At 36.7% G+C, this 23,727-nt stretch overlaps 1 protein-coding gene across 12 annotated transcripts in view; it reads left to right on the forward strand.

The window, feature by feature from the left end:
• The window catches only part of CAMK2B (calcium/calmodulin dependent protein kinase II beta), a 3,372,251-nt gene that overhangs the window by 2,623,957 nt on the left and 724,567 nt on the right, over window positions 1-23,727 (forward strand). For all 12 annotated transcript variants that reach the window (XM_044084245.1, XM_044084244.1, XM_044084249.1 and 9 more), the window contains one exon: window positions 15,831-15,879. In XM_044084245.1, the coding sequence (XP_043940180.1) occupies window positions 15,831-15,879 (49 nt within the window). The remainder of the gene's footprint in view (window positions 1-15,830; window positions 15,880-23,727) is intronic.

Below are 23,727 nucleotides of genomic sequence, written 5' to 3' on the forward strand. Positions count from 1 at the left end.
GGGAACAGATTATAAATAGTGTAGTACAATATATACAAGAAATGTTTAAATAAAAAAAGAAGATAGTGAAAAAAATTAGAAAGTAAAAAAGTTAACAGAAAAAGAAAATAAAGAGTTGGAAAAGGAGATTTCTTTAGATGAGCTAGATAAAGTAGTAGGACAGCTAAATATATATTCAGCTGCAGGCCCAGACTGAATAGGATACAAAATGTATAAACATTTAATGGATTGGTAAAAAAATATTTTTTTAAAAATTTTGAATGAATTGAAAGTTTTGTGTATAAAAAAATGTGTAGTAGAATACTTAAATTCATATGGAAGAAGGAAGATAGAAGAGCGTTAAAAACTGTAGACCAATAGTATTAAATAATGATTATAAGATCTTTATGCAAATAATACAGAAGAGATTTGAAACTAAAATGGGAACAGTTGTGGAAGATAGCATGCATATTATAAAGGGGAAGCATTGTCAAGAATTATTAATGATAGAGAAACTGGTGATGACATGAGCATAAAAGAAGCAAAAATCATGATAGAATACTTTGATAAGGCATTCAACACAATTGGACATGAAATCATATGGGTAGTAATGAAAGAATTTAATATAAGTGTGAAAGTTAGGAAATTATGTATGTCCACATATAGTAATAATAACATAAAAATACTTGTAAGTGACTGGTTAAGCCAAGAGGTACACATGAAGAGTGGTGTAGGACAGGGATGTCCAATGAATTATATACTCTTTGCATTAGTTATGAATATGATAGTATGTGAAATAAATTACAAAATGAAGGAGGCAGTGTATATAATACCTGAAGGGTTAAGAATTCAAGTTATGTTAACATATGAAGATGACATTATAATTACAAAAAACAAAATTTGGATAAAAGAAGTAATTTGCACAAATAAGAGTTTAGAGATGATAGAGATGGCTTTAAATAAAGAAAAATGTAAAGGTATACGATCTAGTAAAGACTGGTGTATATATTTATCACTGAATTAAATTTCTGTGTTGGGTATAAAATTTGGGATTAAAGATGTAAGTAGAACTCCATGGGCAAAACAGAAGAAATAAAGCAAACATGTCTTTTCTGGAGAACACATAAATTAGCATTCGGAAAAAAGGCTTATTTGATAAATTCAGTACTGATGGGGAAAATGGCATACTTACCAAGTGTATTTATGTTGCCAACAGTATTTGAAAATGAATTATTGTAGATATTTTTTCATTTATATGGGATCTACATTAAACCCAGTAAAAGAGGAGTTTTCTATGTAAATAAAGGAGGAGGAGGTTTAGGTTAATTAGCCCAGTGGTATACGCTGCTTCGTTAAATTTGTACAAAGTATTTAAGTGGATAAATGAAAAAGATGAGGGTGGTAAAACTGTATAAATATAAGTATGGTAAATTTTGGGATATGGCAATAGAGTAAAAGAGAAAAAGTGCATTAAAAAGGAAAAAATGTTACGAAGAAAAAATATTTTTGTGGAAAATAATTGATGATATAGAAAAAGATGGAAAAGTGTGGTATGGCAATGTAATAAAACATTACAATGTAAAACCATTGAAAAATCTAACAGAAAATTTAAGCTATAAAAATAAGCAAATGGTCTGATCAGAAAGTAGAATCTCAAGATTTTTTGTGGAGACTGGAAATAGATAAATTTTCAGTATAAAAAGAAAAGTGATAGAATATGCTTACATTGTCATGAAGAAGAAGCTATGGAATGTGTTTTTGAAATGTTGGAGAAGCAGGGAATAGCAATGGAGTACACTCAGGAAGAAGTTGTGGACAAGGATTCCATATCCTTGCATCAGTCATAAGTAGATACGTCTAAAAACAATGTTTAAAGTAAGCATAGTGAAATGGGAAATAGTCAAGTCGAATGGGTTATGTGAATTGCAAGAAAAGCAGGTGGTATCCAGGGGATGGCAGAGTAGGAATGAAGGAGTTTGAACCTTCACAGGATTCAGCATTGTTATTTTAACAAAATCTGTTCAACGAGGAAGGAGGAACACAGAATGCATATAGTGTTACAACCCTTCATTCCAGAGGCTTGCGGGATGTTATTTTACAGGACTTAGTTGTACAAAAGTGGAGAAGCTGCATCTTGGGCTGACTAATGGATAGTGTGCAAAACAAAGGTCAAGAAAGCTTGAGCAGTAAAGAAGAGAAACATCTGGACTGATATGGCATTTGGGACAATATTGTGGCTCCTTTGGGCATATCACCAGAAGAGGCAAGAGTGTTTATACATATTAACAAAGACTCATTTTTGACATTATTGAATCTTGTCAAGGTATGGAAATTTTGGGAGGATAAATATGATTAAAAAAAGACAGCAGTCCAAGGAATTTGTATGTTTTGCACATCTTTAACAGGGGAGCAAAAAGAAAATATACATTTCTGGGCTGAAATTCAGAGAGAGTCCCTTAAAGATTGTTTAAAGACGTTATGTGATGATGTAATAGACATAACCAAAATATGACAACAGAGGCTTATGGACTTGAGGTTGGGAAGGTACTGTTATATTAAACATGGAAAAAAAAAGCATTGTACATATCCCTAGCATGATGAATGTGGAAGGGAACCAAAGTTTTGTGAAATACTGGGGACAAAAAAGTTTCTTTTGTGGAAAACGTGTGATACAAGAAAATGTTAAATATGTGGCAAAGTGGGGCATGATTCAAAAATGTGATTTGAAATGTTTGGATGGACTGTAAAGAAACATTAGAGGGATATAAAAAGGGGACGATAAAGAAAAAGAAGTTATTCAGCTTGATGAACAAATAGTTCAAAATATGGAGCAATAAGAAAATATAGAATAAGAGGAAATAATAGAAGAAGAACAAGATAAGCATTGATGAAAAAAACGAGGTGAAGGAAAGACATTCTAACAGAAACAATAAAAGAAGAAAGACAAAGCTTGTCAGAAGCAGGTGAAGAAGAGATGAATTGGAGAGTAAAGAAAGGAAAGAAAATTTCTATTAATAAAAGATATGAAAAGAAAGCACTTGAGTATAGATACAAAGGAGAATAAGAAATGGAAAGTATAGGTAGATCCATATAGGAAAGATACTTAAAGATGAAAGAAAAAACAGATAAATAGGTGAAAGTCAGGGTATTAGCAATAAATGTTAATAACATAAAGAATATAAAATGGAGAATGGGGATACTAGAATGGGTGCAAAAATGGATATGAATGTGATTATTTTGAAAGATGTAAGAATTTCTTCAGAAGAGGCTAGGTTACAAAGTGAGAGATTATGGGGAGGTTAGATTGTTTGGAATAGAGAGAGAAAACATGTTCAGATGTGGCAGAATTATGCAGACCATCAATAAAAGTGTTGGATTTTACATTAGTAAGCATGAGGAGAATAACACTTAATAGATATGAGATGGAAGAGTCAAGTATATAGGCTTACTGCAATATATGCATATGTGACAAAATGGAAAGGAAGAGAAGATATGTTCAAGAGTTTATTAGAATATATAAGTATAAATATGGATATTATTTTGGTAGGGGATTTAAATTTTGACTTAAGAAAAAAAAAAGTGTGGAGATGTAAAAATAATTTTGGAAGTGATAAAAAGAGGTGGGTTGTTTGTATATTTGGAATAGCAAGCAATGGGCATACAAAAGAATTAGTTTAAAGTCAGAAATTGATTAAGAATAGTAAAGAAAGGAAGAGTTTGTGCATGATTTTCTGATCATTTATCTATTTGGTTAGAAATTCTAAAAGAAAAAGGGTAAATAAAAATAAGTAAAGATATAAAACAAATGAATGTCAAACAATTGAATAAAAGAGTACAAAAATTTAGACATTTATGGAGAGATCATATAGGAATGAGAGGTTTTTATAAGAATTAGACATAATGGAGGTTAAGTTTTAAAGACAAGTATAAAAATGGTTTTTGGAATGGCAAAGATTACAGAGTGAAGTGGAAAAGAATAAATATAAAGAAGCATATAAATGCTCTTTAACAGCTTTGATGAGTAACATCAATTAGTTTTTTTTAGAAGAGAGAAGGTAATATATGAAATGAATCAAGAAAAAGTTAAAAAGTGTTTAAACAAGTAAAAAAAAGTAGTAGTGACATATTTAACCAGTATAGTTAAAAAAAGTAAAATGGTAATAAGAGTTAAGAAATAAAGAAGGTACAGTGGTAAGAAATCAGCAAGATATATTGAGTATAGCAATGCAGCATATAGAAGAAACATTTGTTAGAACTAAGACAGAGAAAAGACTGAAGTGAAATGTTAAAAGTTTGGCAGAGCAAGATAATGAGGAATTATAAAAGATATAACTATGGAAGAATTAAGTAAGGTTTTAAGACTGGTGACCTTAGAATCAGCTACAGACTTAGATGGGATTGAATATATTTATAAAGATTTAGCAGGTTGGTGGATGAAAGTTTTTGTATATGTGTTAAATGAGGGATTTAAACAAGAAGAGCTACGTATGGGATCTATGAAATTTATATGGAAAAAAGGGGAGAAAGATATTCGAAATTGGAGACCTGTTGTACTTAACAGTACAGGTTATAAAATATTTATGAAAATAATAAAATTAAGATTGGAAAAGAAGCCGTATAAAATGTTAAAAGAGACAATCTATAAAAGGAAAGGAAAAGGAATACACAAAATGTTAATAGTAAGGGAAGTTGTGCATGACGTGATTTATAGAAATATGGATACAAAAATTATGTAGGTGATTTAAGATTCAACATGAAGTGTTATAGGATATAAGAGCATATCAGCCAAGTGAAAAAAATTACAAATTTTAGTGAAATGGCTTATAAGAAAAATAAAATAAACGTGTTAGTAAATGGATAGTTAAGCCAGGATATTCATGCATGTAATGTTATAAGACAAGGGTGTCCTGTTAGCAATATTCTATTTGCTTTGATTATGAAAATAAATGTTACTAAAATGGCTGAATACAATAATCTGGAAGGTATTAGAATGCCATTTATGTTAACATACACAGATGAAATAGTTTTAGTTGCAAGGAGTGAAGAATGGATAGAAGAAGCAATGAATCTACATAATGTGCATTTGAATACTATAGGAATTAATAAAAACAGGGATAAGAGCAGAGGTTTAGGTGAAGAAGGTAAGATGGAAAATATTCTCTTTAATAAGAATGAATTAACATTGGGTATAACTTTGAAAATGAGATTGTTATAAATAAGCAGTGGAAGGATATAATAAAAGGGATGAAGCATATATGTTTGTTTTGGAAAATGTAGAATTTGTTGTATAATAAAAAAGTTTATCTAATAAATTCAGTGTTACTAGGGGAAACTGGCATGTTTGAGAAATGTGTACATGATCCCCTTGGGATATGAGAAAGAAATTGTCAAATGTGTTGTCTTTTAGATGGGGTTCTAGGCTAAATCCAGTAAAAACAAGGCATATTATATGTTAAAGAATGGGGTTGATAAACCAATAATATACACAGCATCACTGCATTTATATAAAGTATTAAAATGGATGGAAAATGGGAATAGTTCATTAATAACTGTGACTGTGGAAGAAGATATAAAGTACTATGCGGTATGATGGAAACATTCAAAAGAGTAAGGAAAATAATAAATGGGGAGATGAGACTATCAAAAAAATTATATTGTATAAGATTAAGGTTAAATGAGTTGAAGGACAACAGGAAAGCATTGTATTTCAACATAATGAATAGGTATTATTGTATTTATCAGTGGGAAACATTGATGAAAGGATGATAAAGGAATTATAACGTAGAAGGTAGTGGTGTAAAAATATGTAGAATATAGAGATTTTTATAGAAATTGTCAATAAGAAAATTGCCAGTGAAAGCAAATCCGCCATAAAAAAGATGTAGGAGCAAGGGAGAGCCATTCTTGTCAGTCTCAGGGAAAGGAGGAGGTAAAGGTTCTTCACTCAACTAGGATAGGAAACCTGAATCTGAATGAGCATGCCTACTGAGGGGTCTGTATTTTTCAGGGAGTTTCCCCCAGGAAAAGTGAACATAGTGAGAAAATCTTGTCTTCTCCTGTTTCTGTTTGACGGGGAGGAAATTATGGGATTTGCTGAGGAGCTCATTGCTACTTTTTCATTGTTTACCACTTCTTCAACCAAGAAAAGAAAAGAGAAGGGAAAAGTTCCCTCTCTTTCTGACTTTGATTTTCAGGCAGATGAGCAGGCATTACAGGTGGATGGTGGTGGTTTGGGAATTTCTCCTCCATTTGAACATTTTTCATTCTGATGAAGTATTGTTTCAGATTTACACATTGAGGAATTGTTGCTGCTTCTTCCTTGCATAACACATGTTCAACCAAGAAAAGAAAAGTTCCTTATTTTCTAAATTCAAAGAGAAAACAGAAAAGCGGGCATTGCAGGAGGATGGTTGTTCTTTAGGAATGTCTTCTCAATCTCAACATTTTGATTCTGGTGAAAGTGTGATTTTAGAATTTCCTCTTGAAGAATTATCATTTTCTGTCATTTTTCTAAGATGTAAGATGAAAAATGTTTTCAGTGGGAGAATGAAATACTGCACAAAAGATGTTTTATGGTTCGTTAATGTTGGATATGCCTAACTGCAACTCTTCCTCCCATCCTGTGTGATGTAAAGAATGTTTTTTCTCACTACTTGTAGTTTGCTTGACAGTCAACCTCCTTACCCACAGGAAGTCTGACATATACAGGGTGTGATGATATAGCCAAGTGCCAGCATATCCAGCTGGAGTTTTGTAAAGACTGATATGTCCTTTCAATATCAAACTGATTTATGCAAGATGCTTGTGTTACAAATTAACTGCAGTTCTAATAAATTTGTATATCAAACTGATTTGTACAGATGATTGTGTTGAAAATGTGTTTGTGAGGTTTGCTTGTGTTGAAATGTATCAACAGTGCACCCTGCTGAACTGAAGAGAAATATACATGTATTATTGTAGTTGAATTAAATGTACCTGTTTTAATAGAGGATACAGGGACATCAATGGTTAACCAGTTAGCTTGCTTTAAGAAAAGTAAGGGAAATGTGAATGAGCTGTTAAACCATTAAAATGGCACCCCACAGTGCTGAATAGGAATGGAGACACTAGGTCTGGGAAAAAGACTTTGTTCATTAGCTCAGTAAAAAGACAGGAAGCCCCATGCAGTGTCATAAACATTTAAATATGTATTGTAGCCGTCAATGCTAGATTCCTGTCTCAGCTTCAAAGGGGAATACTGTGAGAACCTAGCGTCAGGTGACCAGATGAGGTCATTATGCCAGCCCTCTTCGAAATTATATTTTAGATATTACAAAGTGAAATCTCAAAGTAATAGAGTATTATGCTTTGGAGAACCTGACTAGAAAGACTCTCGCCCACAGCATCTTGCCTTGCAGTAGTAATTAACTTAACTAGGCAACAGTAATTTTTTTAGATTAGTCAGGGATATAGTGAAGCATGGTTTAGATATTGTTTTTCTTTGTCTGCGTCTGTTCACCAGTTTTCTTTTCAATATTTCCTGTGAACTGAACTCTGTGGTTGACTATAAATATATATTCAATATTTTCATGCTCTTCTGTTTATTATTAAATATATTTAAAACTTTTATTGTGGCTGGTCATTGTAGAAAATATCTAACCTTTGAGAGTACTTACATTGATTTGGTGACACTGTGCGGGCCACTCCAGAAGGCCTAGCCATCTTGGTCAACTACTACTATTTGTGTTAGTGTTAATATTACACAGTATAATTGGACACCCTTAGTTAATGGCCTTAGAGTAGCTGATTGTGAAGTGTCTGGTGATAGTGATAACTACCTTATACTATGGGCAGAAGGGGCACAGCAGGTAAATCTGTGACAGCATTTCCCAGGTGTGTGGGTGTGAAAAATCAAGTGTGTGTGTGTGTGTGTGTGTGTGTGCGCGTGTGTGTCAGCTACTTGGGGCAGGGACACAAAGCACTTGGTTTACAGAAAGGGTGCTGGAGGACTTAGTTTGGACACTCTGCTGAAAACCTAACCCTACAGCTCTACCAGTGGGGAGTCTTATTGGGGACCTAGAGGGAGACAGCTATAGAGACATCCAGACCCCAGGCTGAGTGTCTTCCCTGTGTGCTCTTAAGGGAAGTTGTTTATGCAGAGGTCTGCATCTGGAAATACTGAGTATATCCATTTGTATTCCAAGTGCACATCCCTCTCCAGTGTCAATGGTGAGGATTCAGGCTCCTTGATTACTGGCCCAGTGTGGCAACATCACATATTGGTAGCAGTGGTGGGCATCACACAGGGTATGACAGACTTGTAAGTATTTGTTTTCCAACCATAAACCAGATCCAGCAGTAATTTCTCTATCTAAAACTGCTTCTGCAAAGCAACTTGCTGCTGCTAACCCCATACCATCTGACAAGGATGAGAAAGCCTTTGACAGGTTTGGGAAGGAAGTATATTCTTCTGCTACTTTAACTTTCAGATTTTAAATTGTCCAGCTCGTATGTTATAAAACATTTAATTTTATCTTTTGAGAACATACACAAGTTAATTGTTAACTTGCCGCCTTCTGAGGTAAAAGCAAATTCTTTGAATGCTTCTTTAACATCTGCTTGTCATGCTACTAAGCATGTTTTAAAGTGTTGTTATAATGCTGATGATTTTTTCTCCAGTGCTGCTGCTTTTGGGTCAGGAATGAGAAGTTTGTTTAGGTTCATATGCGAGTACTAGGCTAGCTGTCCTTGTGGGCCATTTTAAGCTTTGCAAGTTTCCTTCAAAGGTAAGAATCAAAGCTTGTACTTTGTGCCTGTGAGGAAAATACCTTTAACTATTACACCAACCCCAACCCTAACCCTAGACTTAATTCTCAAAACTTTCCTGGAGATGTTAAAATTGACATTTTAAATTCTTCTTTAGACAAGGAATTTCTTTTTGGCCCTTCTTCATCTTAGGTGCTCAGTAGGTGTGATTTAAGGTAAACATTTTTTCAGGGAGTGACTCAGTTTGTTCAACCTTTCTTTTTTAAAGCAAATAAATAGTTCCATTTCTCTTCAGCTTCCTTATTCATTAAGCAATATATGCAGCAAGAAGCTGTCAAACAGCATTTTAAAAAGCAATGGCAAGGAGGCTTCAAAAAAGGAAAAAACTCTAAAAATCGTGGACAGTCTTCCCAGTCAGTATGACTGTTTGTCTGTCTAGGTATCTCCTTCTCCTATCCTGATAACCTCTCCACCTCTATGAAGCTTCATCTCCCCTTCAAACAGATTTTGGCAGACAAATGGGTTTTAAATGCATGTCATCAGGAGTACACTTGACAGTGGGAATCTCTCCCTCCATTCCTGGGGATTTCCCCTTGCCCTGTGAACCAAGTGTGCTTGTTTCCTCTCATTCTGCATCTTAAGCTTTTTCAGGGAGTTAGAGAACCAGTATCTCCAGTCAAGATGGGCAAAGGCAAGGAATTTTCTAGTACCAAAGAATGAAGGAGGCCTAAATCTTGAATTTTCAGGATTTCAAATTTCAGAATGCTTTGCTTTCCTTGTACCTCTGATCCCTTCTGTAGCTTTCATGGTACATCTAGACTTAAAATATGCTTATCATCACATTCCCATTGCCAAGCAGTTCAGATTTCTTTAAAGATTTCTGTGTCTGGCTTACATTATCAGTTCTCCTTCATAACCTTTGGACTTTCCACTGCACAAAGGATATTCACAAAGTATCTTGCTCCAATAATTGCCTGTTGCAGACTTCAGGGCATTCATATCTTTCCATATATGGACAGTTGCCTTATCTCTTTTTCCAGCAGTCAAGTGTCGTGATCAGTTAAGAATCTCCTACTCAGTGTGGGTTTTCAAAATGACTTAAAAACATCTTCTGTCTTCCCTTCTCATGTAGTTATATTCCCGAGTTGTCTGTCTGATTTTTCCCTGGGAAGAATCTTTCTTTGTCCAAAGTGGAGATCTTAACAGTTCTTCCTGAGTTCCTCCATACAAAGACAGGTATCTGCAAGGAAGTTTCTTATGATTTTGGAGAGTATGGCATCAGTGATTCTCATGCTTCAAGGTTTATTTGTTCTATTTGTGTTTTAAATGATTTTTTAAATGATTTTGTGTGATATATATATATCTGTGGTTTATGTGTTATATATGAAAGCTTAATTATTAAGTGATTTATATGGCTGAGGTTTATGTGGCTTATGCATTTATGTATGATAGTTCTATATAGATTTTTATTAAAGTTAAAATTTTAGATTTATATAGACATGACCTTGCACAATTTGAGGTAAAAAATTCATTTAATATACACATTTATTTTTATAGGTTCATAAAAATGTTTTTATAGCATATTTTATAATATATTGGTATGATTTTTGCTGAATGCATTCTGGCATAGATGCTTGTGAATGCCTGCCACTTTAAAAATGTAAGTTGATGTGTTCTGAATTCAATTAATATTAAGTATGTCATTGTATATATAAAGCTAGTGAAGTAATGCTTTTTACTGAATGGTCTGAAGAAGTGGGAGTAATTCCCATGAAAGCACTTACCAAATAAAGATTTGTGTGAAGTACACCCATTTAACTGCTTTTTCTACTCGAACAAATTTATTTAACTGCGATTCTATTGTTTATGATCCCTGGACTCTTGTGTGCTGATTCTCAGGCATCCCCTAGACAGACTCCATATAAGAAAATTAAATGATACTTCAGGCCAGTTTGCATTAAGCAGCTTCGTCGTTTGTCTTTTCCTATCCCTGTTTTGAGATTTGTAAGAAGGGAAATTCTCTGGTGGATAGACCAGATATCATGCAAGCCAAATTTCTGATTCTCCCTTTGGACCCCATTTCAGAGCAGTTTAACTCAGTTTGTCTCTTTAGGGCTCATATAGTCTGTCGAAGCAAAACTTGGTTGCAGACAAGTTAAGCAGAACCTGAATAGACCTTCATGAATATAACCATTGTCCTGGGGTCTTCTAAGAGTTAATTCAACTATGAGGAACACATCAAGTAGATCTGTTTTCCTCCTTTCAGAACAGACAACTAAATAAATTATCCTCCAGGACTCCTTGCACACACACCTGGAACAGAGATGCCTTCCCATTCCCATTCTCATAGACAGGAATATTAATGTATGCTTTACCACCCTTTCCATTTGATGTCCATAGTTATTGTGAGGATCCAGGGGGACTCCACATAAGTTGTGGTGGTGAATCCCTTTTAGCCTAGGTAACAGAGGTTCTCCATTCTTTTCAGTCTGGACAAGGGCAATTACCACAGGCTGGATTTGCTCACACAAGACAGGGGTTGTTTGGTACACCCAGCCCTGAAAACATTTCATCGAACTGCCTGTATGAGAGAATTTTAATACCTTTTGGGCACTTTTTTTTTTCCTGAGGACATGTATCAGGTATTAAAGGAGGAGAAATACTGCTGCTAGAAAATCATATATGTGCAAATGGAAAATATTTTCTATTTAGTACTTGTCCGAGAACCAGGGCCCTCTTTTTTGCTGGCTACCCCTGATTCCTGATTATTTACATGAGTTACTGCCCTTTGATTTTCTTGTTTTTCTGTCAAGGTTCATTTGTCAGCATTTTTGCTTCTCTGCCCTTAGATCTCCCCCTTTGTAACCATTCTCAAAGTAAACCATTTTTGAAAGTGGTGTTGCATATCCATCCACCTATATAACAAGTGGCTCCCTCTTGGGATGTTAACTTTGTGCTTGAAAAGCTTTCTCTTTTTCCATTTTGTATAATCAGGTTTAATTGAGTTTCTTAATGTGGAAGATTATTTTACTCATTGGTCTGACTTCTGCTAGGAGAGTATCTGAGTTACAGGCTGTTACGGTGAGTCAACCCTACTTTATTTTTCACAGGAACAAGATTTCTTTGAGAGTTAACTCTTCCTTTATGCCTAAAATGGTCTCAAAGTTTACTCTGAATGAGATTGTTAATCTCCTGGTTTTCTTCCTTAAACCCAAGAACAAGGGAGAAAAGATTCTTCATACCCTGAATATCTACAGGCAGCTTAGATACTACATAGACAAAAAGCAAGACTTCAGGAAAGCTGATCAGCTGTTTGCTTCCTATAAAGACAAGATAGAAGGACAGCTGGAGTCAAAGCTATCTATTTCTAGATGGTTGTCTCATACTATTGCTTTTCATTATACTCATCATAATAATCCACTTCCAGGCACAGTCTAGTGGCTTTCTGGAAATGGATGGACTTTATAAGTATTCTAAAGATAGCAACTTGTATAAGCAGACATGCATTTCATAATCTTTTAACAAACTTTCCAAAATGGTAGATGCTCTAAAAGATTCCTGTTGCAGTATCCACCCCTCCCTCCAGCCACCTTATTTTTGCTGTATTTTTTGTATAGTTGGGGTGTTGATATATAGACCATTGATGTATTTAATTTACCATTGGGCTTGTTTCCTAGTGTTGCCACTTCAGGGTTCCTGCCTCCATTTTCTAAGTAAAAGAACTCTGACTAATCTGGCACCCTGTCTTTATATTGGAACTCTCCTGTAGCTCCTGACAGAGCATGTGGAAGGTGCCTTCAAGCTTTGAAAGCTGGCTGGTCACTGGGGCAGGCCCAAATAGCTTAGGTGTTAAGTTTGTTAAATATCATGAAATGTGTAAGGATAAAGTGTGCATCATATTTCATAAAATTGCTCAAGACCAAAAGGATTTGAGGATACAAGGAGAGATGGATAGGGGATATATGAGAAGGAATTATTCCACAGTAAGATTGTTGGATTTTTTTATGGTTGATATTTATTCCCCACACAATAGGTGGCAGATAACTGTAAATTATGACCAGGAAAGGGAAAGATATTACTGTCAAAATCTTTGACTAAATGTAAGAACGCTCTGGACAGGCATAAAGCTATCGTTATGTGTTATTAGGGGAGGAGGTGCTTCAGGACCTGCAGCTTACCCAGTATATGATGAACAGATAAGTAGACACTATTGTCACTTTTTTCATAAGAAGCCATGCATTCTGTTATTTTTTAGTTCTTGTTAAGCATCAGTTCATTCATTTCTTTAAAGAGCTTCTTGTTCTGTTCTTCCTTTGAGAGAGGCATTTTGGAATAGTTTCTGTTGGTGCTGTTTGTGTGTTGTAGCTCTGACAGCACTGGCTATTCTACACAATTTAGATTTTGCATTTCAAGCCATTACAGTTTGCTGCCAGTTTTTATTTTGTGATTTTCAGAGTACGATCAGGATGTAATTTGCATCTGTGGTGCATAATATTACAGATGGATATCAGAAATTGTGCTTGGGTTTTGTAGCATGAGGTCATTAGATGGTTAAAACAGTGTAAATAGATATTTGCAACTAAAGGCAGTCAGCACATAATTAGTTAAGTTTCAAGATTTTATGTAGACTTTCATTGCAGCTGTTTTTTCTTGCATTTGTCTTAACTGTGACAACCATTAATTTAAAAGATTTTCTGTAGACTTTCAGTGCAGTTATTTTGCATTGAATCTGCCATGTTGTCCAATTTTCCTCCCAGCTTTGTCTGGAAGTCTTCAACTCAACCATTTTGAGGCGTGTCTGCTCCTCACATAGACACCCCCATCCCTGTCAACTGTCACTGATTTTACAGAATGCTCATGTTTTTGCCTTTTCAACATGATTTGCCTGGTAACTCATGCAGCATTACAATCAGTCAGTATTGTCAGACTAAAGTTTAAGTAATGTTGTTCAGAAGATACAGCATGATGCAAGAGTGGCTACTTTATGCAGTCGTCTGTTGGTATACAGTACTAAAACTCTTTTTACATATGGAACTGTTGTTTATGAAGGGTAGAGGGTTTGAAACTTTCACCCTCCTCATATTTTTTAACCTGACTTAGGGTAATGTTTAAACAATCTCCCTAGTGTCTAGTAGTAGAGCAGAGGGGTAAAGCTCTGCCTTTAAGCTGCTGTTCCCTGTACCAAAGGTGCAAGGTTTGATGCCTTTCTCGTTGTGCATTTTTCTTTACTAATGATTTTGGGTAAATGACAGAGTTTTTCTGGTGTCTGTTATTAGCATAGAGAAAGTGCTATTTTGTGTGCCGAGGGTAGAGGGATGAAAACCTCTTGTGTGTGTCTGTCTCTCTTCTTTTAACTTTTTAAATCACATAGATTAATAATGTCAGGATATGTGTAATGTTCTATCTGCCCATATATCTTTTGTGCTCCAAAACTGTTGTTCTTTTAACTTTTTCATAGGGCATAAGGTAATAGTGCAACAATATCCCTGATGTTTGGTATTCTCCCATCCATATGTCTTTTGTGCTGCAAAACCTGTTGTTCTATTAAATTTTTTAACGATCTTTTAATACACACACACACACACACACATATATATATATATATATATATATATATATATCTGTGTGGGTCTACTTCACATAATCGAGCATCCAAATGTTCGACTTTCATATGGCATCCCCCACATGGGGGACTGTGCACCCCACACCCCCTCCCCCCTGCTGTTTAAATATACCAACTTCGAGATCGTACTACATTGCGGTAAAGGGAAATCTTCCCATTCCGTGCTCTATGGAGAACCCCATTCAGACCATTCAAACTTTTAAAAGCTCGATCATATGGTCTCGGCCATATGAAAGTCGAGCTGTTAAAAGTTTGACCATCTGAAGGGGACGCATCTGTGTATATAATATAATGTAATGTAATATAATATAACATTATATATGTAAAATTCCCTGGTGCCAAGTGCCCCCCGCCAATATTGCAGGATTTCCACATTTTCTAGGGGAATTGAGAGATGTGATAACCCCTCATATAAGCACCAACGTGCACACGCACAATATTGCTTACACACATAGCCCACCACACACACACACACACACACACACACTCTTTAACCTAAGGCCAGTCGTCTCTGTGCATATGCTCACACTTGCAGACACACACCACCACTACCTTGACACTAAACTCCCCAGCACTTATCAGTAATGCAATCCTACCCATTTAAAGTAATGGGTGAACACTAACTTTTTGCCATCCCCTTTATCACAGCTGGCCAAGCTTAGATGCCTTACTGCAGTTATTTTCCTTAGTATAGCACATGGCTGATTATAACAGGCCACTCTGCTGGAATGCCTCCTTAGCACTTGTGTTAGGTCATATAGACAGCCCACTGTAGTGCTGTACTTCTTCACGTTACAACACAGTGGTAGGGCTGTGTCTGAATTACAAATTGTTACCACAAGCAGTAAAATGGCCTTACCTTTGGTGGTAACTTTTCTGAATTTCCCATTGTGTACCAGAAGTAAAAGATGATATATGCTTATATTAAATGTAAAAAAATTAAGTACATTTCAGTTGATTTTCATAATCTATATACATGAATAGAACTTAGCAAATTGAGCTTTTTTTCTGTGAAGGTGCATGTTTTTCAGAGTCATTATGAATGTACAAAGGTAAAAGTTACAGAATTTTAAAATTTTACATTGAAGTGTCTAGTAAGCCTACATTGTATCATGCAGCTTCATCTTTGTAGTACAGACAAACATAAACACACTAAACATCTTAAGGATTGTTTTATAACAATGTTAAGAGTCCTATAGATCTAATAAAGTCTGTTGGGAGTTATTTATTTCTACATTAATTGCTCTTGGGTCTTTTTCTGCATTAATATGAGAAGTAATAGTAGCTTCAGGGATAAAAAAGACATCTGTGGCATGTTATTTGTCAGGCTCCTTTGCGAAGGATCTTTTTGGTGTACAGTAGAGAAAATATGCACATCTTGCACACACCTTATTTATAAACCTTTTTATTTGCCACTTTACCAGTTGAGTGGATCAATAAACTAACATTTGATCTATTTTCTTTTCATTCTACTTTCACACAGGAATCATCAGACAGCAGCAATACCACCATTGAAGATGAAGATGTCAGAGGTAATGGATAGTACAAGCAATTATTCAATGGTTCTGCAAGATGGGATGCCTTGCATGTAATTCATGTGGTTTAGGTTCAGTGATAGTACATAGATACTTGAAGAGATATCAGGACAAGCTGTATCACAAGCATGTTAGGATGGTGCATTTTTGTGAAGGTAAGAGTGAATCTTGTCAGGGACAACACGTGGAAAACACTTTGTGATTGGTGTGGATAACTACTTGCATTATAAAAGTGATATAAGCTTATAAAGTGATGAATAGAATTGGAACTTTCTTGAGAATTTTACCTGTGTTGCAAAACCTGACCTGTTTGCATAAAGCAAGGTTTCCACACAGATGACTGTAATCCATTTATCAAAGTATGTTACCTGAAATTAGTGTGATGACTGATAATGATTATGGCCTTTACCCTGCCACTTAAAAGTGTACCATTCCATTAATACTGTGGTTACCACTTTTGTGGCCAGTGATGCCACTTGTGTGGTGCATCTGAACTGGGACACAAAGTAACATATTAGTAATCATGATTATCCTTACAGAAATAAAAGATAAATTAACCCATATTAATGGACAGATCTTGGCTCTCACTGTAGGATGGCTGAGGCTGCATTTTAATCAGACTGTCTTATCCTACTCAGAACTGCACTGGAATCCAGTACTGAAATAACCCATTAAACTTCTAACTCACTAAGTGTCTGAAGGTATGTGTGCATTTTGTACATGTATACAGTGCAAAAATAACCTATACATGTTTACTGCAAGCAGGCCATGTTTTTAGCTGTGGATTCATTATGAACATTCTCAGGTGACTAGTCACCACTTCCAGAGATATGTCTTGAGTTTATCTTCACGAGTTGGGTAACTGCAATATACACAACATCAGTCGTGGACATTCTGTGACCTTTCAGCATTTGATATTGTCAATAAAACATCATTGAATTATTGTAGGTGTGACAGAAGATAAGTTTCAAGGTGAAGGCCTGCCACTACACCAACTGGTACCTGTACCGTTAATAACTTTTAACTCATTACGCCAGGCAATGCCTCCAGAAGTTTCTGTACTTACATCCTACTGAAGCCTGTAGGTATCAAATATTGCTTGTTAATATTTGCATTAATAATTCCAAAAGCATGCTACATACAAAGTATTAAAAGATTTCATCTTAAAGCTTACATAATGGCAAGCACAACTGTATTGATATTTAACCTCAGTCTAGTGCGGATCAATATAAATTAATTGTTGTTCAACTGAAATTTATTTATATTGTCATAATTTTCATATTTTTCTAAATATCTTGGCAACCACATAGCAAACATAACTGCTTAGCATTATATGAAAGTTCTAAAATGCATAAACAAATATCTACCAACAGCATATGTTTAACTTGAGTAGTTGGTGAGCTATTGTACGTACGATGGGAATCAGCACCATCTACCTCTGTCTCAGTAAGAACTGGTGCTCCCCAAGGTTCCATTCTTGGACCTCTACTCTGTAATATCTTCACCAACTCACTCCACTCCTCTTGTCCTCAGTCTAACATTGTCCAATATGTAGATGATTCTACAGTCATAACTATTGCTAATTCCCCCTTAGAACTCCTAACAAATACTCAGATAGCTTTCAACTCATTAGAGACATGGCTCACTAATAATCAGCTCATCCTCATCCATAAGAAAACAAAATTACTACTATTTCTACCTAAGTCTGTAAACCACATTAAACTTTCCTTCTCCATAAGGTCCCTAAACAATACTCTCACAGAAGTCGAAATTAGCACAAAACTCCTTGGCATTACCACTGACGACCAGCTAAAATTCGATCTTCATATTGACAATTGTATCAAAAAAACTCACCAAAAGCTAGGACTACCATACAGGAACAGCGGATTCCTAACTACTGAAGCTAGGATTTCTCTTGCCCATGCCTACCTTCTACCATGCTTAACCTATTGTTCCCAAATACTGACAAATCTGAACTCCTCCCTACTTACCAAATTAGAATCAACCTACCACAAAATAGCTAGATTTGCAGGTCAACAAACATATAAATCTCACTACTGTCTCTCCCTAAAATACCTGAACTGGCCCAAACTACCTCACCTGTTCCTACAATCCCAACGCCAAATCATACACTCCATCCTATGTAAGCCTGATTTATGCCCAAGTCTATCTTCTGTCATCTCTCACTACTCCCCTACCAGACTTCTCTGAAGCTCAACCCAAGATCTACTAAAAATCCATAAACCCAAGTCCAACACAGGGTGCAACTTATATCCAAATTGTAGCTGCTACAGATCCCCCACCATGCACCAAGATTCTCACTACACATTTCTAAACATACTGGAAAATATTAAGATACAACCAAACACCCTAATACTGGGTGATTTCAACTACCCTGCTATTAACTGGGAAAACTACTCGTGTACCAACACCTTTGCCCAACGGTTCTTGGAATTCATAAATTCCAGTGCCCTGGATCAGCTAATCCATAGTCCCACCAGGGGCTCCAGTATCCTGGAGCTGGTCATTACCAACATGAGAAATCGATACTCCACACCAGTGGTCACCCCCTCGTTGGTTAGGTCTGACCATAAGCTAATCACCTTTAACATCCACATCCCACCCCCACCCCCCAGTAAGGAAACATCTGTAAAAAACTTCTCCATGGCCAACTTCATGCTACTCAAATCAGAAGTGACAAACTTCATGACACCAATGCAGACAGGAACTGAAAGGTCGACTGCCGAATCCTACACTAAAGCACTGTACAAGCACATCCACTCGTGCATGAATCATGCCATCCCAAATAGAACCAAGATGCTCTCCTCCAAAAAAAGGGCAATCTGGTGGTCCCCTGTCATAAACAAACTATACAACAGAAGGAAGAAACTGTTGCAGAAAAGAGGAGAATCCCAGGATGCAACAAAACTCTATTACCAACCTCAGTAAGAAGCTGAGATCCTCATAAAATCCTCCAAAGCTAGTTACGAAAATAAAATTGCCAAAGATTCCAGTGACAACCACAAGGCATTCTATAGCTATGTCAAGAATCTAAATGGCAGTGCTCAGATCTGCTCTGCGCTACAACAGAATGGCATTAAATATACTGATCCCAAGGACATTGCCAATATCTTGGCAGATTGATTCAGTGCCAACTTCACCCCCTAAAGGGCCCATCTCAATACTGAAAGATTGCCAAATTCCATTAATCACAGCCACACAGGTACAAACCGCACTCTCCAAAGCTAAGAATACAGCATCCATGGGACCAGACGACATCCTAGGCTGTGTACTACATGAACTACAAAATGAACTGGCACCTCACCTAAGTGTCATGTTTAATCATAGCCTCACCTCAGGCTTCATGCCCAATGAGTGGTGCACAGCTACAGTTATCCCATTCCACAAGGGGTGGATCCACCTTGGATCCTGGGAACTACCGTCCCATCAGTCTGATTAGCCTGATCTGCAAGGCCATGGAACGTATTATCATGGAACTTATAAACAAAGATATTGGCAACCTTGAAACACTGGACCCCACCCAGTTTGGGTTCATTAAGGGCTGATCGTGTCTCCTGAATCTGATTGACATCTTCGAATCAATCTCCAGAGCTGTGGACGAGGATAAAGCAGTCCACACTGCTTATTTGGACCTCGCCAAGGCCTTTGACACCATCCGCCACTCTAGAATCATAGATAAACTTACTAAGCTGGACATAAATCCCTACATCACTCGATGGGTTGCCAACTGGCTTGCTGACAGAACCCACAATGTAGAAGTAGCCAACTCCAAATCCAGCTCCAGACAAGTGGAGTACCTCAGGGTTCAGTCCTGGGGCCACTCTTGTTTGGCATCTACTTCTCTGAAGTACACGCCAACACTAAGGGACTCTGGCTAACAAAGTTTACAGATGACTGCAAACTGGAAGCCATTACTGAATTCCCAAATGATGTGGATATTCTACAAAAGGGCCTTACAGAAATAGATGCTTGGTGCCAGAACCATGGGTTCAAGCTCAATGCCAAGAAGTGTATAGTTATCCCCTTTGGGAAGAACCATGTACCCATGAATTACCACATAGGTGGCAGTACACTAAGCACCGAAAGTGTGATAAGAGACTTAGGAGCACAGGTGGACAGTGGTCTCACCTTCGATAACCACATCGCAACAGCAGTCAGGAAATCCTTCTATGTGGCACACCTCATCACTAAGGGCTTTTTCATCCAGAAAAAAAGAGGTCATTGTCCCACTGTACTCGTCCCTCATTAGACCCATCATAGAGTACAACGCCCAATTTGGTATGTACCTCACAAGACATCTGCAGCAACTGGAAAGGCCGCAGAAACACCTCACTAAAAGACTCACAGGTCTAAAGCAGATGCCCTATGCTCACGGACTAAAAAAACTCCAGCTATACTGTTTTACATATCGTCTACTCAGAGGCGATCTTTGCGTAACATACAAGGCCATGTCAAACCCAGATTTGTTGAACATGCTATACTTAAAGAAATCCCAATCCATCAGAGTCACATGCTCCAGGGACCTAAGCCTTGTCATCACAATGAACAAAACATGCAGGAGGGATAGGTTCCTGACCCAGAGACTCCCCATACTCTGGAATAGACTGCCCATACATGTCAAGCAGCACGCCTCCGTGGCCCTCTTCAAAAGGAACCTTGACGACTGGATGAGAGATAGAAAATTTACCCCGGGGATCACGTCAGTCGCCCAGCTAGACAGGGGTCCAGAGAAGTAAATATTGTGGGAAGAAATAGCCAGGGAATTTTTATGGCTAGGCATGTACAGGCCCTAGGGCCGATAGCCTAGTACCAACCTATGAACCTATATAGCTACCATCCCTCTATTGCTTGGAACAAACTCCCACTAGAAATAAGGTCCCTGACTCACCCCAAACAGTTTAAGCTAGCAACAAAAGACCACTTTAAAAAACACTGGCTCTGCCATTGTATTCACTCTCCCTGATTATTGCCTACCTTTTATAGTACTGTCAAACTAATTTACTAAAACTTACCATTAACTACTTCATCCTATGCAACCTCCAAAGCTGCTTCTATACTCTGCTCCCTAAAATTCTTATGTAACCTTTTAAATTCCTGCTACTCTGCACACAAAACCTTATATTTACTCAACTCTCTTTTCAAACCAAAGCATGCAACTTATTCTACTTTTTTAAGAGTTTCCTTTTTGTTTATAGTACTGTTTTATCTGTCAGCAATATACATGTATGTAGCTTACGTATTTTAACTACCAAAATTCTCTATTGCTATTTTTATTGAAATATGTCTGTATTGCTATTTTTATTGCATTGTATATCTTTGGAGCTTTTCTCCCCGGACCTCCGATGAAAAAGGGCAATAGCTCAGCCGGACACTCCCGGTCAACAAATGTAAAATAAAATAAATGAATATTGTAAGTTGCTTATAAAGTATTACAAACGTAGTAGTTACTGTCTTTACTGTGAATTATAAAATCCATTTTAAGACCTAGAACCTAAAGAGTCCTAACAATATAAAAAGTGATTGTGCTGACGAGGTTGCCATTTACAGTTCGTTAGTAACCTCTATGGCTTCAGAGATAGGACCACTTGTTTGAAATGTGAGGACATAATTAGATTCCATTAACAAGCTTAGGCTCCACCCATTTTAAGTTACAGTGCCAAATTCCAGAGCTCCATTGGAGGGAATGAGCTAAAGGAGTTCCCAGAGGTCTAGTGGCTATATCTGCATCATATTGTTTACATCTGGATGACAACCAAAGCATCTGAGGCTGTGTAATGATGCACCAAATTTTTATAGGTAGGCTTTAAGTAGTGTGCTGGATATTAGGGAGTTCAACATTGAGGTGTACCTCCCAGCTGGCATATCCACTATATCCATCTAAGAGATAGTAGGAGAGAGATGTACAATATATGTAACTCCATACAAATTGCAGTAGTCATTACTAGGCGCATTCTGGGTGCTGCAAACACCAATTTTGCCTAACATTGAAGATTGAACAATCCTAATTTCATGAACTTTAATCGTACTTTGACTTAGGAATGGGGTACATTCCAGTCATGGTATTAGAAACCCAAAAGACTTGGAGAAATTAAAACAGAGAGATGCTTACTAGTAGCTTAAGTAGAATTCCAAAAAGGGCCACTTGTCTTTAATAGAGTACAGATAACCCTCATGTCAGAATATTTATGATGTCAGACCTGCATATACAACTGAAACAGCCACCTCACCCCCAGCATTCTGCACCATGTACAGAAATGCAACAGTATATGAGGATTGGGTACTGTCTTCGCAGTAGCCAGCTAGGAGAGTAAAGTAGATTACTACTGTTATTGAATTCAGGAACACATTCTGCAAAGATGAAAAGGGATGATGGAGTTGTGTCCTTACCAGTAGTTTGAACATTTTATAATAACCAAGTGAGAAACTATGGAAAGACAACTTCCAAGAATGAAGTTAAATTATAACCATGTCCAACATCAGATTGTGACTCTGCCTAGCAAGGTGAACTCTAAAACACTCCATAAAAGTTTCTAACAGTGTAAGCACAAAATATGCTAGAAAGGTCTTCATTTCATCAGTGATTAAAATATAACAAGAAAAGGCACAAAAACGTGTGAGCTGTCTTTATACTAATGAAATGGAAATTAGAGGTACATACAATTAAAAAAGATCTCATTAGTATAAAAATTGAAATTTCTATTGAAATTGATCTAATGAGATAGCAGCATTATTTAGGTCATCCTTAGTGTTCTGAGTATGTACCTTTGTATAAAAACAAAACGGGTATGTAGACAGAAGATATCCTTGCTTAGTATTATACAAAGCAGATAGAGATTTATAAAGAGCTTTACCCATAGAACACCCATAGACAAATGCATAACATGTAGACAAGTGCAAATGAAACCAGAAAATCCCTTCAAACAGAATCAAAAAGTAGATATCAAAACTGAGGAAAATTGCATCAGGAAGTTAAAATATTGAATGCTAATGAAGCAGCAGTGCAGTCTGTATATATTGTCTTACATGCCTAGTGTTAACAACCCATCCAGATCTGATGCATGAAAACAGAAATAATATTTTCCAACAGAGCAAGATAAGGTCATAGGTTGGTACTAGTAATTCAGTCAAGGAGACCATTGTGGAGTCTAGCCCAATCTCCCAATTATCTAAGAGGCACTGCCTGGTGAGGAAACTTGCTCAGTGTTTTATAGTAGTCAAATGGAAGATGAAGGCATCAAACCCTCAATTACTTGAAGCAGCTAATTAATAGGTCATAGCCTTAATCGTTTCTGTTAACTGTCAGACCAAAGGTCTGATGCTGTATCAACTAAGCTATTCGGACTCCTTGTCTGATGCTTTACCAAATGAGCAATGTGGGTTCAGTTTTTATCAAGAACTAAATCTACATTGCTGATGGCTGGGTGATTGAAATCAGGCAATAAATGATACTTATTTGGAATTCAAAATGGGGATCAGAAGAGATTTCTTCCACTGTGGTGGAAATGTCCTTTCTCAAATAATGTCATTTATCACCTACTAGCAAAGAAGAAACTGAATCCTTAAAAACTCTTCAAAACTATGAAAGGAAACCATCTAGTCCAGGGACCTTGTTAGGTTTTATTGAGCCTTTCACTACCTCAGGCTCCATCACGGTAATAGCAGCAAAGTGACATCCAGTCTGGACATAGTGATCCAAAATGGCTAATTCTGCATTTCAGAGGTATTTAATGGACAAGACTCGGAGTGGAAAGAAACAACTCGGGGGGGGGGGTGTCAGTAGTAGTGCAGGGCCTATTTAGTACTGCAAGTCTGGAAGAGGAGCTT

The sequence above is a fragment of the Protopterus annectens genome, chromosome 9.part0 (genome assembly GCF_019279795.1).
Source record: "Protopterus annectens isolate FY-2018-M chromosome 9.part0, PAN1.0, whole genome shotgun sequence".
Lineage (NCBI taxonomy): Eukaryota > Metazoa > Chordata > Ceratodontiformes > Protopteridae > Protopterus > Protopterus annectens.